At 38.1% G+C, this 19,269-nt stretch overlaps 1 protein-coding gene across 1 annotated transcript in view; it reads left to right on the forward strand.

Annotated features, from left to right (window-relative positions):
• Positions 1–18,852, forward strand: part of LOC126251952 (dolichyl-phosphate beta-glucosyltransferase) — a 118,791-nt gene extending 99,939 nt beyond the window's left edge. The window contains exons 6-7 of the mRNA XM_049952718.1: positions 815–900; positions 18,508–18,852. Of these exons, the coding sequence (XP_049808675.1) occupies positions 815–900; positions 18,508–18,617 (196 nt within the window). The 3' untranslated portion in view covers positions 18,618–18,852. The remainder of the gene's footprint in view (positions 1–814; positions 901–18,507) is intronic.
• The last annotated feature ends 417 nt before the right edge of the window (positions 18,853–19,269 follow it).

Consider the following 19,269-nt stretch of genomic DNA (forward strand, 5'->3'; position numbering starts at 1 on the left):
TCAATGTGTTATAAGGCATGTACACACACACACACACACACACACACACACACACACACACACACACACACACACACACACAACCGAGCGAGGTGGCGCAGTGGTTAGACACTGGACTCGCATTCGGGAGGACGACGGTTCAATCCCGCGTCCGGCCATCCTAATTTAGGTTTTCCGTGATTTCCCTAAATCACTCCAGGCAAATGCCGGGATGGTTCCTCTGAAAGGGCACGGCCGACTTCCTTCCCCATCCTTCCCTAATCCGATGAGACCGATGACCACGCTGTCTGGTCTCCTTCCCCAAAACCAACCAACCAACACACACACACACACACACACACCTCTCTCTCTCTCTCTCTCTCTCTCTCTCTCTCTCTCTCTCTCTGTTACGGCATAATGTCTCATCTGCTGTGAATCATCAATGACCATGCAACTTCTTAAGTTTGACAAAAAATTTGGGAAGAAAAGAAAGTTACATTTGCTTTATATATGTTCCGTTACTCAGCATTATCCAGGAAGACTATGGTCAAGTTAAATCAGAATGGAAAAATGTTTGCCCACAGAGAATGTTCAGTGTGTTTTGAGTTACTGAGTAATAATGACTGAAATGGAAGATAGTAGTTACCTGTTTCTCTATCAGTACTTGACAAATTTTCTTCTACCAAAGTTAGTATGTTAGTCATATGCAGGGGAAAGTGGGCTCTGGTAGCAAAACAGACAGATGATTTCATATTTAAGAAGAACGTAATATGCTTTAAATGCATATTAAATAGTACTCAGTGCTTCTTGTGGATAATATGTACATTTCTTCCAGGGCATTTGACGTGGAGCTTTTGTACATTGCCCAGAAGCTGAAAATTCCTATTGCAGAAGTAGCAGTTGACTGGACTGAGATTGAAGGTAGGCATATCATTTACATATATTTTAACAAGAAGTGTAAAAGTATTAAATATGAATAGTGATAGATAAACAGAGATCATGTTTGTCTTCAATTGGAGATGGAGAGCATTAGTAATACAATCGTAAGACTGTGTTATAATTTTTCAAGCATTTCAGACTTCATACAACTCTCTCAAAACCAAAAGAAAAAGTAAGATAGAAGGAATGAAACACATGAGAGTATTGTAAATAACAGACTATACTTATGATATGAATATAATAGAGGGAAACATTCCACATGGGAAAAATATATCTAAAAACAAAGATGCTGTAACTTACCAAACGAAAGCGTTGGTATGTTGATAGAGACAAAAAACACACAAACACACACACAAATTTCAAGCTTTCGCAAGCCAAGGTTGCTTCATCAGGAAGGAGGGAAGGAGAGAGAAAGACGAAAGGATGTGGATTTTAAAGAAGATGGTAAGGAGTCATTCCAATCCTGGGAGCAGAAAGACTTACCTTAGGAGGAAAAAAGGACAGGTATACGCTTGCACACACATATCCATCCGCACATATACAGACACAGACATGTCTATGTGTTTTTTGTCTCTATTAACACACCAACACTTTCATTTGGTAAGTTACAGTATCTTTGTTTTTAGATATACAGACTATACCTATGTTGATGTAAAATCAGTAGAACAAGGCTGTGTGTAAAAGAGATTGCAATAATGCAAAAGACCATGAATAAGTGAGAACCAACTGAACCCAGTTTGTTGTTTGACACTTGTTCGTTTATTTTGTGTCCATCCTAGAATTCTTTGATTTATCACTAGCTTAAACATTTATTCTTTCTCTCCTTCTTTTCTATATTTGAAAGGACTTTGAATTGATCAAAAAGCAACAATTAATTTTGAAATATTTTATGAAATATTTTATCTGTTTTCCTTGCGCTGGTGCGACTCATAGTTAAGGGTTCTAGCTGATGCTGCCCTAATATGTATAAGGTGTTCAGAAATTCCCATTACAGACTTCTAGGACTTGTAGAGGGGACCGAATAGATAATTCAGTAAAACCCCTATTTCATCTTTTTGTTTGTTCCAGACATAAAAAATGCAAAACTGAGGAAAATGCAGAATCAAAGAAAATGATAAAACCACCAAAATATGAACAAAAATGTGTGTAATTGGCATATATGATTAAAAATCGTAATCCTCTCCTATACAATGTTTATACAATAATTTGTGACAGTGAATTTCGTTGGTTCTTAAAAAATCACAATATGTAACAGTAAGTAAAAGCTTAGTATCTAAATACAAAGTAATCAAGCTATTTTCTGACATTCTATAACCTCAATTTATAGATCAAAACATGTGTCTTTGAGAGAACTTTCCTTTGTGTTCACCCAGAAAATAGCAAAAATTGTTGAACATGGTGAATTAAAACGAAAACTGTGAAGTGTGCTGAAAGGCATCAGAATCTAACATGTGGGCTGCGTGTTTTTCTTCTCTTGCTGAGAGAAATAGGCACGTGAGAAAATGGGTGTACTTCTCCAATTGATACAAGCTTATTAGAAGTCAGCCCTATGAACTTCGGTATGATGTGTAAAATGTAAATTTAAAAGAGAGCTCAAGTGCTACAGTTTCATTTGATGCCTTGTATCACTGCTGCCAAACTTAACAGTCTGCAGTGTGTGGTGCAGAGTACATACATGAATAGTGTATGTAGACGTTGCAACTCTATTGTGTCAGATTTGTGCATGAAAGTCTTTAAAATGAGCTATCGCAAAACCCTTGTTGTACTTCTGTGTGACACCTCTGCCATAGCACATGATTTGCATGAAAAGCATACATTCAGCACTTTATAAAATGCTTTCGTCCTTACCTGCACTCCCGTCATTGAGAAGCCTCTCCTCTTCTCCACACACCCAGCAGGTGAGCTCATTTTACTTGTGTTAGTGTGATGCAGTGGCTGCACTGGCTGTTGGGTGGCATAACAAGTCGCCAACCAGTAAGATTTCACTAGCTGGAAATGGCCGACGTTTCCTTGTTTCTGACCAAGCATATTCTTCGAAACTCAGTGTTTGAATTTAAAATGTTGATGATCGATATTGTTGCTGAGTACAGTATATTGGAAATATTTGCAAAAAGACGAGACTGAGTTATAAGTGCCACAAGAAAAGGTGGTGGCTGGGCCCCATTGCTATGTATTGCCTTGGTCTGGTACACTTTGCTGAGACTGTCCTGTTTTCCCAATGCTGCCACAATCTAGCAGTAGTTGTATCATTATTGCATAGTGAAGCTAAATGTTGCAAGCTGTCGTGGTGACACCAATCGTGGATTATGTTAGCATATCCTCTACCCCTCTTTGCAGCAGCCCGAAATATTCCCTTAATTCCCCTACCACCCATGGTGCGAACCGTCTATCTTTTGTGCCATCAAATTTCAATAGGAAGAAAATGGGACAGAATCAAGTTAGACATCAAAAGAGAATGTAGAATCGAACCTTACAAGGAATAAATGTAAAATTGGGGAATTTTTAGCATTGATCTTACAGGTTTTTCACAGGGGCTATGAATTTATGGCATAGAATCACAAAAAATGTAAAATTGGAGAACGTAAAATTGAAGTCCCACTGTATTTTGAATTGAAACCCGTGTCTGGAAACATATTATTTCCTTGCTACAGCCATTTGAAAACATTTACTAGGTAGGTATGCAACAGGGTAGTCAGGGAGGGGGTGCTTATGTCATATTGATGTCATTTGCCATCTATCCTGCCTCTCTGACCTGATTTGAGCCTCATCCACATGTCTGACTTATAGAACTACATGATTGAGTCAGATTTGCAGAATATACCAACACGGTCCTTCTTTACGGCAAAGTTCACAGTAAGAGCTCCTCGTTGCCTTTATCAAGATTGTTAACCACAATTTATGATTCCATTGCATACACCTTTCACCACAGTTATGCAATGGCTTTGAGAAAGGGCTACCGTCACCGTCAGCAGGAATGACTGTTGTCCTCCAAGGAGATATCAAATTCCCAAAGTGCAAGAAACTGTACTGCATCACGTTGAAGAGAACCCGTCAGTGAGTACACAAGCCATTTCTTTGGTTATTAATGAGTGGAACCATAAAACAAATGATGTACTGGGTCACACACAATAAATTTCTCATAAAAGTTGTCACATTACCAACATGTTTTCAAATAGTTGTAGCACGGAAAAGGTACCTTTCCGCACATGAATTCCTATACGAAACATTATGTACTTGCTCCCATTTACAAGTTGTAGAAGTTTGTAGGGGGAATTTCCAAATGTAGCTGCTGGTAAACCTTTCGGGATGTGAAGTAATGATCCAAGTAACAGTTCTGTTCCTGACATTTTGTCCAGGAATGCGCTGGACATCCTCAGAGGCACTCCTCTGCTGAGTCTTGCCAACTGACTCAGCGGAGTAGCACCTCTGAAGATGTCCAGCGCAGTCCTGGACAAAATGTCAGGAACAGAACTGTTTCTTGGATCACGACCTCGCATCCCGAAAGGTTTACCAGCAGCTATGTCATCTGGTTGTGAAAGCCTTCATTCTATAATTTCCAAACACCCTGTATATTAAACTATATTTCTTAATAATGTGTTACGGAATTTAAGTTGTCGAGATGAACTTTGCATACTTCCCACACGGATTTAAATAATGACAGCAACACTTTTGAAACTGTGGAAACTGAGTGATTTTTATTGACCAAATAGTAACTAATGTTGTGCTTCCAGATCTGCTGCCAACTTATTGTTTTCATTTTATGTACAATATTTCGATGTCTGACCCAGCTGTCTTCTAGAGGTGCTATGAGTTTCACTGTTATGTGTATTTGTTGCCTGGGCTCTTATGTCTGGACTCCTGATGGTGAATACACATAATAGCAAAACTTGTATCACCTGAAGAAGATAGCTGGGTCAGTCACTGAAGTATTGTGCAGCCGTCCACTCAGCCCCAGGACCAGAATGCTGAAGTGGGCTCTCCCTATACCTGCTCTCCAGCTATTGTCTAACGACATACAGTGCACAAATGGACTCCTGAATAGTGCAGATCTCTATCTCCCCCTTGCATCTCCAACAGGACATGTAAACAGTGTCTCCCCCAGCCAGCGAACCCAACATCATTCACCCTTCGCTGACAATTTCCGCTCACAAATCTTAAACACTCGCATATATAAAACCATATTCACTCCTGCCAAAACTCACTTAATAATAAAAAAGCACTCTCCCTTTCTAAGCATAGATGAGTATGCATTTATCTTCACCCATCTGATCTCTGCAATTTAAGTCAGAGAAAGACATATCTATTACCTTCTGCAACCTGTCTATAAACAGAACAATCTCAGTTACTACAACAGGACCTTGTTTTGACCATTCGCCGGAAATGGGCGCAATGTTGTACACCTCAAACTAGGTACAAGTACAACAGATCCTCAACACCCTATCATCTTTATCCTCTACCATCAAACAGTGAAAAAGTCACGAAGGCACCAATGCGATCCACCTCCAGTGCGGGCAAACGGAATTCACAATACTCTCCCTGAATAACTCAGAGTGGGACTATCCAAGAATTCCTAACAGCTCGCCAAGTCCGACACCTCAAACTACAGATGCCTATATGAACAAGATCATATTAAATATACACACGCTGCAGAGACCCCTTTAAAGTTTGTTCACCCTTACTCTAAGCGAATGAGAAGCTGCCTCTGGCCCTTGTTCAAACAGTGTTTTGTAACAAGCTTTTGCACACTGCCGATCATTTCGTCTTTCTGCCGCGACTTCGAAGTCAGTGTCTGATTCTAAACAGACATTAACACGGACTGGTGCACGGCCTCTCACAGGAAACTATACCTTGCACCTTGTAAGTCATATTCTTACAGTCGATAGCATAACATTGAATGATTTTAAATAAAGGACAGCCACAACACAAGGAAACTAGAAGAGCCTGGTGGCATTGTAGCAACTTCCCTCGAAAGTGATTGACCACCTCAACCCCACAACTCATATGTTGCAGTGACCGAATAGTTTATAACTCTGCGTCCCATTTGTAGTGATTGGTCATTTTTGCACACATGTACGGTATCACCATTTTCGGTGCTAACAACCCTGGAAGTTGTGGTCCATCAACCAAAATTTGTCCCCCAACTCAAGCAAGCATTGTCAGTCAATCATTATGTTGTACCCAATGCACAGATGCGATGGATAAGACACCACCGATCTACTGTAATATTATCCATCACAGCTGATATTGCGAAAAATTTTACAGTAAGTCCAACACTGGCCAATCATGTGACAGCTTGTTTTCTTAATTTCAGTATCATAGCTAAACCATACATCCTCTACTTTGCAAGTATCATTGCGAACATTCATAGATGACTGCTCAGCACGTCCATTCACACTTAATTCTTGAACACATAAAGACGATCAAATTGTACCAGACAACGCTATACATATTTCTAAGACCTCGCGCATAGTACTCGATCAATCTCTCTGCGTATGGCGGTCACAGAGCTATCTAGTCCTCTTACGTTAAAAGACCATCCTCACCTCAGCATTGACCAAGCAGATGCCATTGGATGAATCCTAAGGAAGTGCAATCAGAAAACAAAGGAAGTAGGTTACAGTACGCTTGTTCGCCCAATACTGCTTAGCAGTGTGGGATCCATACCAGATAGGGTTGATAGAAGAGATAGAGAAGATCCAACGGAGAGCAGTGCACTTCGTTACAGGATCATTTAGTAATCGCAAAAGCGTTAAGGAGATGATAGATAAACTCCAGTGGAAGACTCTGCAGGAGAGACGCTCAGTAGCTCGGTATGGGCTTTTGTTGAAGTTTCGAGAACATACCTTCACCGAGGAGTCAAGCAGTATATTGCTCCCTCCTACGTATATCTCGCGAAGAGACCATGAGGACAAAATCAGAGAGATTAGAGCCCACACAGAGGCATATCGACAATCCTTCTTCCCACGAACAATACGAGACTGGAATAGAAGGGAGAACCGATAGAGGTACTCAAGGTACCCTCCGCCACACACCGCCAGGTGGCTTGCGGAATATGGATGTAGATGTAGATGTAGAAAGTGAAAACAGCAACTCAGCAATGTATCTGGAAGCACACCATTAATCAATGATGCTGAAAAAACTTGAGAGATCACAGGTAGTACCTAGCATTTTAAGGCTACATCTTGAAATTCAAATGGCTCTGAGCACTATGGGACTTAACTTCTGGGGTCATCAGTCCCCTTGAACTTAGAACTACTTAAACCTAACTAACCTAAGGACATCACACACATCCATGCCCGAAGCAGGATTCGAACCTGCGACCGTAGCAGTTGCGCGGTTCCAGACTGAAGCGCCTAGAACCGCTCGGCCACTCTGGCCAGCCTACATCTTGAAATGTTTGTTAGATTTGTGTAGTAGACTATATCTCTATTATGTTTTGATTAACCAGTGATTAGTATTAATGTTTTGACGGTGTTTGAAATAGTTTTTCTGTGTGTCGCATTGGTAGTTTTATCTGCTGCAGGAGTAAGTTTACAAATGTCTCACTAAAGTTCATCAGTTTCTTGGTACTTGAGCAGTTGTGTACAGGAGTGGAACAGCGACAGGGTCAACCTGCGAATTTTCAGTGCTTTGTGATTGGAGGCAGCGCAGAATGACTAGGATGTTAGGCTAAGGATGCGGATGTGGTGATGATAATCAAATACCAGAACAAATGGCTGCCCTGGCCTGTAACAATTTTAAGATTCGGGTACAAAGTAGCATATGCTACTACAGACCACAAACCATGGAAGTGCCAGATGCTATTGCTCTAATCAAACCCTCAGGTTCAAGTACTCGTCACAGTGAAAGTGACAAATAGACTTAGAAACATAGAGACAAATGTGTGATGGAAACCAATAACCCTAGTCCAGATGTAGGCAGAAGCAAGCTTTGCATATCCTTCTTTGTGTACAAATTTAACTAAGTGTAATGCTCAAACTCACCAGTAAGCTATCAGTCATCCAAAGCTGGAACTATTCTCTGTCTGGAACTCAGAAACTTGCTGGAACCTGCCTTACTTGGTGTTTGAGGTTCTCTATATATGGCATTTGGGGCTCTCTGCTTACATGTGGGATGTTCTGTGTTGCTTTTTAGCTCCAGTTTGCAATCAGTGAGTATGAGATAAACCGTATCTCAATGCATATGACCTCTTAACAGACTGACAAAAGCGGCTTGCACTGTGCATCTCTACATGATTTTGATGATTTTTCTTTCTTTTTCTGGCAACCTTGTATGATTTGCTCTTAACATCTCCCCTACCAGGAGGCGATTTGTCCTCAAATCTTAGATACTAACTTTATGCTTCTTTGTTATATAAGTTACATTTTTGTGTAATATATGTACATAAATACCTGGGTCCTTTTTTCTTTTAACTTATAAACACACATACATAGATTTTCCCCTTGATAGAATTAATACATCCCTGTGACACAAATATGTACAATAAGTAATCACATCCTTTTTTATCCTCATCTGTGATCCTGTGTATCCAGTGACAAAACACTGTGGTTAGGAATAACTTCACTGTGGGGAGGTGCACTTATGAGATTTTCACATAAGCTGGATCACAATTCACATACACATGGTTTAGATTTTAGATTAGATTAGATTTACTTTCATTCCAATTGATCCGTAGTGAGGAGGTCCTCCAGGATGTGGAACATGTCAGAAAAACAACAATACATGACAAATATTTACAATTAAAACAAATAAGCTAATGTACCATTCCACAGGTCCCAAGTGGAATGATCGTCATTTTTTAATGAACACTAAGAGTAATTTTACAAACACTAATGCACTGAATTTAAAATAAAAAAGTTTTTTATTTATTTATAAGGTAATACAACTACTGTAATACTTATTTACAATGAACACATTACTGCACTGAAATGGTGCAGAAGTTAGATTATACTAACACACACACACACAAATTTTCAATGAACACATTACTGCACTGAAATTGTGCAGAAGTTATGTTGTACTTATATACAAATCAGTTGGTTTTACTAAGAAATTCATCAATGGAGTAGAAGGAGTTGGCCACCAATAAATCCTTTAGGCTTCTCTTAAACTGAATTTCATTGGTTGTTAAGATTTTTATGGCTGCTGGCAAGTTATTGAAAATGTGTGTTCCTGAATAATGCACACCTTTTTGTACAAGACGAAGTGACTTTAAATCCTTGTGAAGATTATTCTTATTTCTAGTATTGATTCCATGAATTGAGCTGTTGGTTTGAAAAAGTGATATATTTTTAATGACAAATTTCATTAACGAATAAATATATTGGGAAGCAGTAGTTAGTATCCCTAGTTCCCTAAACAGGCTTCTGCAGGATGTTCTTGAGTTCACACCACATATAACTCTCACTGCACGTTTTTGTGCCCGGAAAACTTTAGCTTGGCTTGATGAATTACCCCAAAAAATAATCCCATTTGACATTATGGAATGAAAGTAAGCGTAGTATGCCAGCTTTTTCATTTTTATATCCCCTATGTCTGACAAAATTCGCATTGCAAACAGAGATTTGTTAAGACGCTTCAGCAGTTCTGTGGTGTGCTCCTCCCAGTTGAATTTATTATCAAGCTGTAATCCCAAGAATTTAACACTGTCCACTTCTTCTATCTTCTTGTCATCGTATGTTAGACATATACTCTTGGGACACCCCTTACAAGTTCTGAACTGCATGTAGTGTGTTTTTTCAAAGTTTAGTGACAAAGAATTGGCTAGGAACCAGTGATTAATGTCCACAAATATTTTATTGGCTGATATTTCTAAGACTACATTTGACTTGCTATTTATTGCAATGTTTGTATCATCGGCAAACAAAACAAACTTGGCATCTGGTAATGTTACTGATGAAAGGTCATTGATATACACAAGAAAAAGTAAGGGCCCCAAAATGGAACCTTGTGGGACCCCACATGTAATTAGTTCCCAGTTGGGTGAGGCCTGATAGCTTGATACATGTCTCTTTCCTAATAACACCCTTTGTTTCCTGCCAGAGATATAAGATTTGAACCATTTTGCAGCATTTCCTGTTATACTATAATATTCTAGTTTACTTAAAAGGATATTGTGATTTACACAGTCAAATGCCTTTGACAGATCACAAAATATACCAGTTGCCTGCAATTTTTTGTCTAATGAATTAAGCACATTTTCACTGTAAGTGTAGATAGCCTTCTCAATATCAGAACCTTTTAGAAATCCAAACTGTGACTTTGACAGTATGTTATTTGAGATAAGATGGTTATAAAGACGACTGTACATTACTTTTTCGAAAATTTTTGAGAATGCTGGCAACAGTGAAATTGGACGGAAATTTGATGCTATTTCTTTATCTCCCTTCTTAAACAGTGGCTTAACTTCAGCATATTTCAGCCATTCAGGAAATATTCCACTAATAAACGACTGGTTACACAGATAGCTTAATATGTTACTTAGCTCAGAATCACATTCTTTAATTAACTTTGTTGATATTTCATCATACCCACTAGATGTTTTTGATTTTAAAGATTTTATGATGGACATTATTTCTGTTGGGGTAGTGAGGGTCAAATTCATATTAAGGAAGTTACTTGAAATGTCTGGTCTAAGGTAATCCATAGCAGCATCTACCGAACCTGACAACCCCATCTTGTCAGTAACAGTTATAAAATGTTTGTTAAAAAGTTCTGCAACACTATACACATCTGTCACCGATGTATCATTTACTCTTAATGCTATTTGTTCCTCTTCATGCCTGGTTCTACCGGTCTCCTCCTTCACTATATCCCATATTGTCTTTATTTTGTTATCTGATATGACTATCTTTTCCTTGTAATATATTTGCTTTGACATCCGTATTACAGTCTTTAATATTTTGCAGTATTTCTTATAATGTGCTATAGCATCAACATTGGAAATGTTTCGGAGTGACAGATACAGTTTTCTTTTTGTTTTACAAGATACCCCTATTCCTCGAGTAATCCATGGCTTCTTTGTAGACTTTGCTCTAACCTTGGTAAGTTTTGGGGGAAAGCAGTGTTCGAATAAGGTAAGCACTTTATTAGCAAAAATGTGATATTTTTCATTCATGCCATGAATGCTGTAAACATCAGTCCAGTGAATGTCTCTGAGGAGTGTCCTAAAATAATCAATTTTTGGCTTACTGATTACCCTTTTGAGCTCAGATTCTCTTCGTTCAACTTTCTGCACTGGATGTTGCATCTGAGATGCCCTAGTATCACTGCTATGGTTACAGGATGGTAGTGGTGGTGACTAAAGCATAGATGGGAATGCATATTTTCCAGTTGGATCTCTTCTCAGTCTCTGCTATTGTGTGTAATCCTAACTTATTTTCTAATTCATGCAGACGCTGCTCTATCCATTTTAGGTCCTGAAAATGACTTATTCTCTTAGGTCTAGGCAAAGTTTCCTGACATCATTACTATCTGCTTGTATTTTAGCTTTGGACTGGACCTCCTTTATGTATATGTTAACACCGGGTAGTAAGCTCCGGATGACTCATTCTGTATTGTCTGCTGGGTATGCAGTATAGTCTATTTGCCGTATACTGTACACTTTATGAAGAATTTCAGTGTACCTGTTTCTTTGTGATTATATGTCTGTTGGTTCACGACTATCATATAACAGTGTTTATGTTTCATCTTTGGGGGCTACATAGAGCCCAGTGGGGTCCAAATGCTATGGTTATCAACACAATTTTGTTGATGCAGTTATTTGGAAACTCTTGCAGCTGCTTCAATAGGTCTTTCTCACAGGGGTTGTGCTATTGTGTTGTTTTAATTCCAAATGTGTGCTCGAATATCTTTTGGGATTGTGCTACGTCTTTACAGTCTAGTTGATCCTGTAATAAAGTAGCATTTTGTTGCTTGGCATCATCCATTAGTAGAAAGTCTGTTTCTGAATCCAAATATACATACCAATCCTCCTCTCTCCTTATGGGTAGTGGCAATACCCTGCATAAATTGAAAACCTGGTTCTCTCCTAGGGGTACTTTCAATACATGTGCTAAGTACACGTGTCAATTAGGAACGCATTGGTTTCTATTATTAGGAGGAACCTATATCCATAGTTCTTTAAGGTCTAGTGGGAACTTATTGTTACCAGAGTCATACCTGATTAACTGGAGGTATTCTGTCATCTGCACTGGGTTAATGATATATGGTGGTAATATTCCCTTCTGTGCATTTATGATGTCTGGCAATAACTGTTCATATTCTTCTCGTAATCCTTGGAACATTACTTTCAACTGTTTCATCTGCTCATTAAAAGCTGTCTCTAAGGTTAACCGTTGCAACTTCTGGTCTGTTTGGTTCTGAATTTAGAGAGTTTTTTTCTTAATTTTCTCTGTACTGGTCCACTGGATAACTGTGCACCAGTGCCAATTCCCCATGCAGTTAAAATTGTTTTTTGTAGATTTCACTATCATTTATTCCTCCTGGCTTAGGTGCAATAGCTGCTTTTGTTCCTGTTCCATTTGCTTATTCTGATATCAATGTACTCATTGTCCTACTTGTTTAAAGTACCAAATAAAAGTTTACTGCCTGATACTACAAACTTTGTGAGTCCTTGCTTGGGCTGTGGTTCATGAAGAGCCATAGCATGTCTTTCTGCCATTCCACCATTTTCTCTGTGGGGTTTCCATCTATAGCATCCAGCCCTGTTATCTGGGACCACTTGTCCCAGTAATCTTTGTGCCATGCTTATCTTCTTGTCATCTTTTTCTTCTAACTTGTGTGAACTGATGTATGTCACAATTTTCCATGTGGTACTGGTGATCTCTACTTTTTCTTCCAAGTTCTTATATACCTCTGGGGTGGCATGGAACTCCTCCATCTGGTAGGTATCTAGCTTATACTGGATTGAAGTTGCTGTTATTCACCCACGTATCAAAAAGGCTCCTAGCAACATTGTCGTTGGGGCCATCAGCAAAATAAAAGAGGTTTCTCTTAATATCTGGACATCTAAACTTCTAATTTTATGTTTCTCATGGACATATTCCATCGCTGTCCCTTCTTCCTGTTTGCTACTGCTGCCAGGGTTAGGATAATAGAGATGAAGTGACCAAGGATCAGCCTATCTTCGAGGATCAACCACAAAGTCTCTCTCACATAAACCTTTTGAATTCCTAAATGTAAGTACCCCTTTAATCAGTTGTAAGATAGAATGTACCTTGTTCTTTCTCTTTCTTACTTCAGAAAAAATTAACTCGCTTTCAATCTCACATTCTTAATGTTAGATGAATTCCTTTAATCTGTTTGTGTTACCATTATGAAATTCTTATTTGTTAATTGGAGTACTACATTTGGTCCATGAATCTTTGACATGAGAAGATCCTCTCCATGGGCCCATTAATTTGTTTATCTGCCTATTCTCAAAGTTTCGTCTGTAATAGTAACTTGTCTCCTGCCTTGAATTCCATCCTGTTTTGAATGCTTCATGAAATCGGGATACTATGCAATTGGTGGATAACTATGTTCTCTTTAAATATATAATATTCCTTATTTGCCAACTGATTCATCTTTAGTTCTGTTATGTAATCAGCGTAGTTGTATTGTGCTTTGGCTGCATCCTGCTGTAGGATCCCAGGAATGTTGCATATTGTCCCAAAAATAGCTCAAATGAAGTGAACCCAGTTAATGAATATGGTGTGGCGTTATATACAGAAGAGGTAAAATGCATCCATTCACCCAGTTTTCCTGCTTCATTCTCACATGGCATAGATATTCTGTTAGTGATTGATGCATTCTTTCGAGTGCTTTGTTCACTTGCAGATGGTATGTGCAAGACTGAATCTTCTTGAACTTCGGTAAGCAACAAACCCTCTTTAGGATATCACTTTGGAAGTCTGTGCCTTGGTCACTTTCTCTGTTATCTGGAGTGGTCCGACTATGTTGACATCACAACAGGTGAATATCTTGTTAGGTATTTTGATCAGCACTAAGTACATCTTAACCTTATTGAGGATAATCTTGTTCTTCTGACAACTCTTGCAACTTTTAATGTACTCTTCTACGTCTTTCTTCATACTTTTTAACACAGTCATACATTTGACTGACTCCTTGGTGTCCACCTATTGGCGAATGATGAATTTGCTTGAGAATAGCTCGTTTCTCCTCATCACTAATAGCTGCTTGCTGGTCGTCTTGTTCTTCATCATTGGCCTCCTCCACATTCCTAACAATTGCAGCTGGGTGTTCTGATAATGCCTGACAGTCCATCTGCTACTGTGTTTTGCTATCTCTTTTTCTACATTATCTCCAAGTCATATTCTGCCAGTTTAATTATGAATTTCATTAATCTTGATGATGGATCACTTACATGCGCCAACCATTTCAAGTGTTTCTGATTGGTATATAAAATGAATTATCTTTTGTACATGTAAGGTCGGTAGTGGTCCACTGCCTACACTGTGGTTAAGAGTTCTTGCTTGATCACACTATATCCTCTCTCAGCATTGTTCAGTGTCCTGGATGTAAAGGCTTCTGGTAAATCTTGTCCTAATTCTCCTTGACTCAATAGGGCACAAATCGACTGTTTTGTAGTGACCATTGTGATTAAAAACTGCTTCGTAAAATTAGGATACTGTAAGATTGGGAGGCTAACTATTTTCTCTTTTAATTCCTGGAAAATTGCTTCCTTCTGAGTTGACCACTTGTAGTTTCCTCATTTATTGAGTGGTTCATGTAATAGTCTTGCTATCCCACTGAAGTCCATGATAAAACGGTGATAAAATGACACAACTCCTAGAAAGCTCTTTAACTGATTCATGTTACTGGCTCTTGGGTACGCTTATTGCACTCATGTTCTGTTGGTGGGGTTTTAATCCTTCTGTTGTAATTACATTTCTATAGTAAGGAACTTCTCTGTAGTAACTCACACTTGTCAACTAGCAATTTTAAATTGTAAGGCCAAAAAGTCACACTGTAGATGATGTAAGTATAGCTGTTATCAGTGACCTAGACAAAACGAAGTAAATGAAACACTTGAAGCACTGGTAGCGCTGTGTTATGACATAGCTCCTATTATGAGTACCTGGAAAACTAGAGATAAAATTAGAACTGAAGGGTATATGAAAATGCTGACTTTGTTCTCTGCTATGGATGTAAGGCCAAAAAGTTACACTGTAGATGATGTAAGTATAGCTGTTATCAGTGACCTAGACAAAACGAAGTAAATGAAACACTTGAAGCACTGGTAGCGCTGTGTTATGACATAGCTCCTATTATGAGTACCTGGAAAACTAGAGATAAAATTAGAACTGAAGGGTATATGAAAATGCTGACTTTGTTCTCTGCTATGGACATCATTTAAATTCAGTTGTGAAGGTTGTGTGATGCAATAAGAGTGTAGATCTTAACTTGGAATGAATTTCCACCTTTTTCTCCCAGTTTCCTAAATGCACAGCAATTCTTGATGAGATAATGAAGAAACATATTCCCTTCTGTCCTCAGTCCTTGACATGGAAACTCAACTTGTGGAACATAGCTGCTTTATAAAAATGCCAAAATTAGATTCTTAAGTGCATGGGGAAAATGACTGAAAATGATACTAATGATTACAGAACAGTAAACCAGGTTATCAGACTGAAGGGTTTCCTGCTAGATGATGATTTTCTCTCCTGGTTGCATTTATTTTAATTAAGTCATGCTTCATTGTGACATTCTGTTCAGTGAAATGTGCCGAAAGAATACTGATGCAGTGAAACCTCTTGAGTATGTATGAGGCATTTTGGACATATCTTAAATTATTTTTCTGCTTAATTGCCATTGACATTTGTCAACTTTTCCATGCCCTCATCACAGAAAGATGCTGCCAATGAAGACAGCCACTGCTGAACATCATTTTTTGCATTATCATTGCTGTCAAAGTGCCTTCCTCCCTAATCATGCTTCAAGTTCAAGAACAAGGTGGTGGTCAGAAGGTGGCAAATCGGGGCTGTATGCTGGATGATTGAACTGCTCCCAGTCGAATTATTGAATAAGGTTTTGAGGGACACCTGTAGAATGGAGACGTGCAATGTTATTTCAATAAACGAAGAACGAAGTAGCAATAATGTAAATTGTTCATTAATGTCAAACACTGTCTTGGGTAATCAATGAGATAAAATGCTGAGAATGTGTAAAACTTACTGTAAGTGCTGTATAGTATAATAGTAATGAATGACACAGCTTCGTTCCCGTTAGTGTATTACAGAAATTAATGAACGGTGCAAAAATGAAAGAAAGTATTCTATATATAAATTACTTTAACTTTAAAATACAATACAGTAATGTATTCTGCAGTACACTGTCTTACTTAAGGTAATCAGTTCTCTCTGTTTGCTTTCTGTATCTAAGATGTATGTATGCATTTTGCATTTGACAGTGCATTCATTTGAACACCTCACTATTGTGATTTGTATTAAACTCTTCTTTGAAAACAAGAACTTTTGGGAAAGTTTTCCTGCACTGAGAGCTTTGTTAAGTGATGGCACAACAAACTCTGCTTCTTGTTCATTTTCATGTTTGTCAGTCACATGTTGGCTTTGGATAGGAGCTACAATTTCTTGTTCATTCCCTGAGGTGTACACGGTAAGATTGGCGTCTACATGGGTGAAGTCCTCTATTTCATAGTTTGACAAAGATGGACAAAATTATTCCACCAGTTCCACCAGAGGAATGTCAGCCTCATCTTCATCATGAGCTGTTGCTGAAAATGTCTCCCCCTCACCGTGGGATGATGAAGAAAGATCTCTGAATCCTGCATGTTTAAAACAAGTGTCAATTGTATTTTGAGGGACATTTTCCAAAGTATTACTCTTTATTTTTTATATGCAGTAATCATAATTTTGATTCTTGTCTTAGACTGTTCACCTTTAAATTTCAGTATCTTATCTCAGGTCATGTTGTAAAATAAGCCAGTTTCATCTGCACTGAATGCATCAGACTTGTAACCTTCACACGAAACAAGCCACTTCTTAGACAGCCACTTGTCCATTACACCATCAAGTACAGTGGCAGCTTTGTCACAAATTTTCCTGGCAGTAATATCATAGGTAGCTTGGAAATATTGTATCCGAGACGAAGAACAATTTAAATTCAGATTTCCCAACAGATGGGCAAAATCTTTGACTTTTGCCTAAAGAATTGGTCCATGGATTGGCACTTTATTTGACCTTTGTTGGTTAAACCAAGTAAGTTAAGATTCTTCAATACCTTTGTGCGCAGACTATCTCACCCACTTGTTTTTAAAAAATTGTGTTCAAAAAGAGACTATTTTCTCTCTGTCCTTCCAGATTGCAGAAATCGTTGAATGTGAGACACCCAATTTCTTCACGATACTGAAGTTTGTTTCCTCATTTTCTAGTCGCTGTATTATGTGTGACTTTTCTTCAATATTACATACTTTCATTTTTTGTGATGTATTTAAAGCAATGTTTGCATTGACTTCTTAACAGTCATATTGATTTGAAACCAACAATTTACAGGAAACAAGAGTTTGAAAATAAGTCTTACATTGTTGTTAGTAACCCGCAAATATGTAACAAACAGAAATGAATAATGGATGTTATAGCCAATATATTCCTCTACAAATGTAATAAAAATACGTTAGTTTATATGCTAAGTCACAATAAGCGATGTCGTACTAAGCGATTTTTTAAATATAGCATTTTCATAGGATTTAAATGGGACCAATAGAAATCGCTGTTATAGCCAATAAATTGTTAAAAGCAATGTTACTGTAAATGGTATTGATTGTATTATAGCTGAATTTTCTACATATAAGTCAGTACATACATGAAATCTTAACTGCTACATTGATTAAAATTTTGTTACCTTTGATGATAAGCTGAGCGTATGTGTGTTTAATGAAGCTTTGATTCATTTGTAGTGATAAATATGTTGATTAGTTACATAATTTTATATATGGTTTGCATTTTCTGTTTTATTTTTTTCAGAAAGCAGCTATATTTTCATAAAGTTGTAATAGAAATGAGTATTAGTTCTGAATCAGGAAAAATAAAGAGAAAGCAAGTAATAAAATGAAACTTCCTGGCAAATTAAGACTATGTGCTGGACTAGGATCGAACCCAGGACCTTTGCTTTTCCAGGGAAGTGCTCTAGCATCTGAGCTAACCAAGCACGACTCACGACCCACTCTCACAGCTTTATTTCTCCCAGCTCCTCATTTGCAACCTTCCAAACTTCATGGAAGTTCTCCTGTGTGACTAGCACTCCTGGAAGGAAAGGTACTTCAGGGACAGGGCATAGCCACAGCCAACCAAGGCAGAAATAAAGTTGTGAGGCCAGGTCATAAGTTGTGTTTGGGTAACTCATTTGGTTGAGCACTTGCCCGCAAAAGGCAAAGGTCCTGGGTTCGAGTCCCAGTTTGGCACACAGTTTTAATGTGCCAGTGCACACTCTGCTGCAGAGTGAAAATTCATTCTGGAACATAAAATGAAGTTTAACCATCCAGAACATTTTCCTCAAGTGAGGAATGGTTCGTGTTCAATATTTCTCCTTAAATTGAAATTTATGTTTCCCTGTTTGTCATTTTTGCAGGCTCAAAGATTGTTCCAGTTTGGAGCTGGCTGCAGATGGGAAAGGATTTAATCCTTATCTGGTTTCGATACCATATAGGAGCATGGAAGCTGAGGAACAAATCTGCTTAGCAGTGTGATTTAATGGCTGTACCATGTAGGTACCTGGTGCTGTGTGAAAAGATTGATTCATTTGTTCGCTGTAGAAACCAAAGCAAACATTCCATGGGAAATATCTCAGTGGTATTTTGTACTGATATTTTTTGTAAGAAGCTGATATTTGTGACGTACATGTTGTTAATGCTTTTATTTTTTGTTTCACACGTACATTTCAACAGATAGAAATAAAAGATAAATTTTTCAACTATGGCATGGCCACTCATTTTTATCTACTGCTGTAAATATCCAGTGAAGTTTTGTTTGTAGCATTTATTTCTCACTCCACTTCCCCCCCCCCCCAAAAAAAAAAGAAAAAAGAAAAAAGAAAAAAAAAAACGTTCTTCTCTCTTAAAGAAAGAATCAAATTTTCAGTTCTTCTTATCCAGTGTCTATATGCACCCATTCCTATTGATTATACTAATGCAGACAGATGACAACTAAACTGCCTGTCACTGTTGCGTAAGAATTGTAATTTCTGGGACTCAGAACAGGTGCACATTCCTGTCACCAGTGGCATCATATATGTACTTGTTTCATAGCACATGCCAAAGATATTCCTTTCCTGATAATATTCATATATTTATCTAATTATATGACAGTTTTAATCAGTGGTCTATATTGGTAA

The sequence above is a fragment of the Schistocerca nitens genome, chromosome 4 (genome assembly GCF_023898315.1).
Source record: "Schistocerca nitens isolate TAMUIC-IGC-003100 chromosome 4, iqSchNite1.1, whole genome shotgun sequence".
NCBI classification, from domain to species: domain Eukaryota; kingdom Metazoa; phylum Arthropoda; class Insecta; order Orthoptera; family Acrididae; genus Schistocerca; species Schistocerca nitens.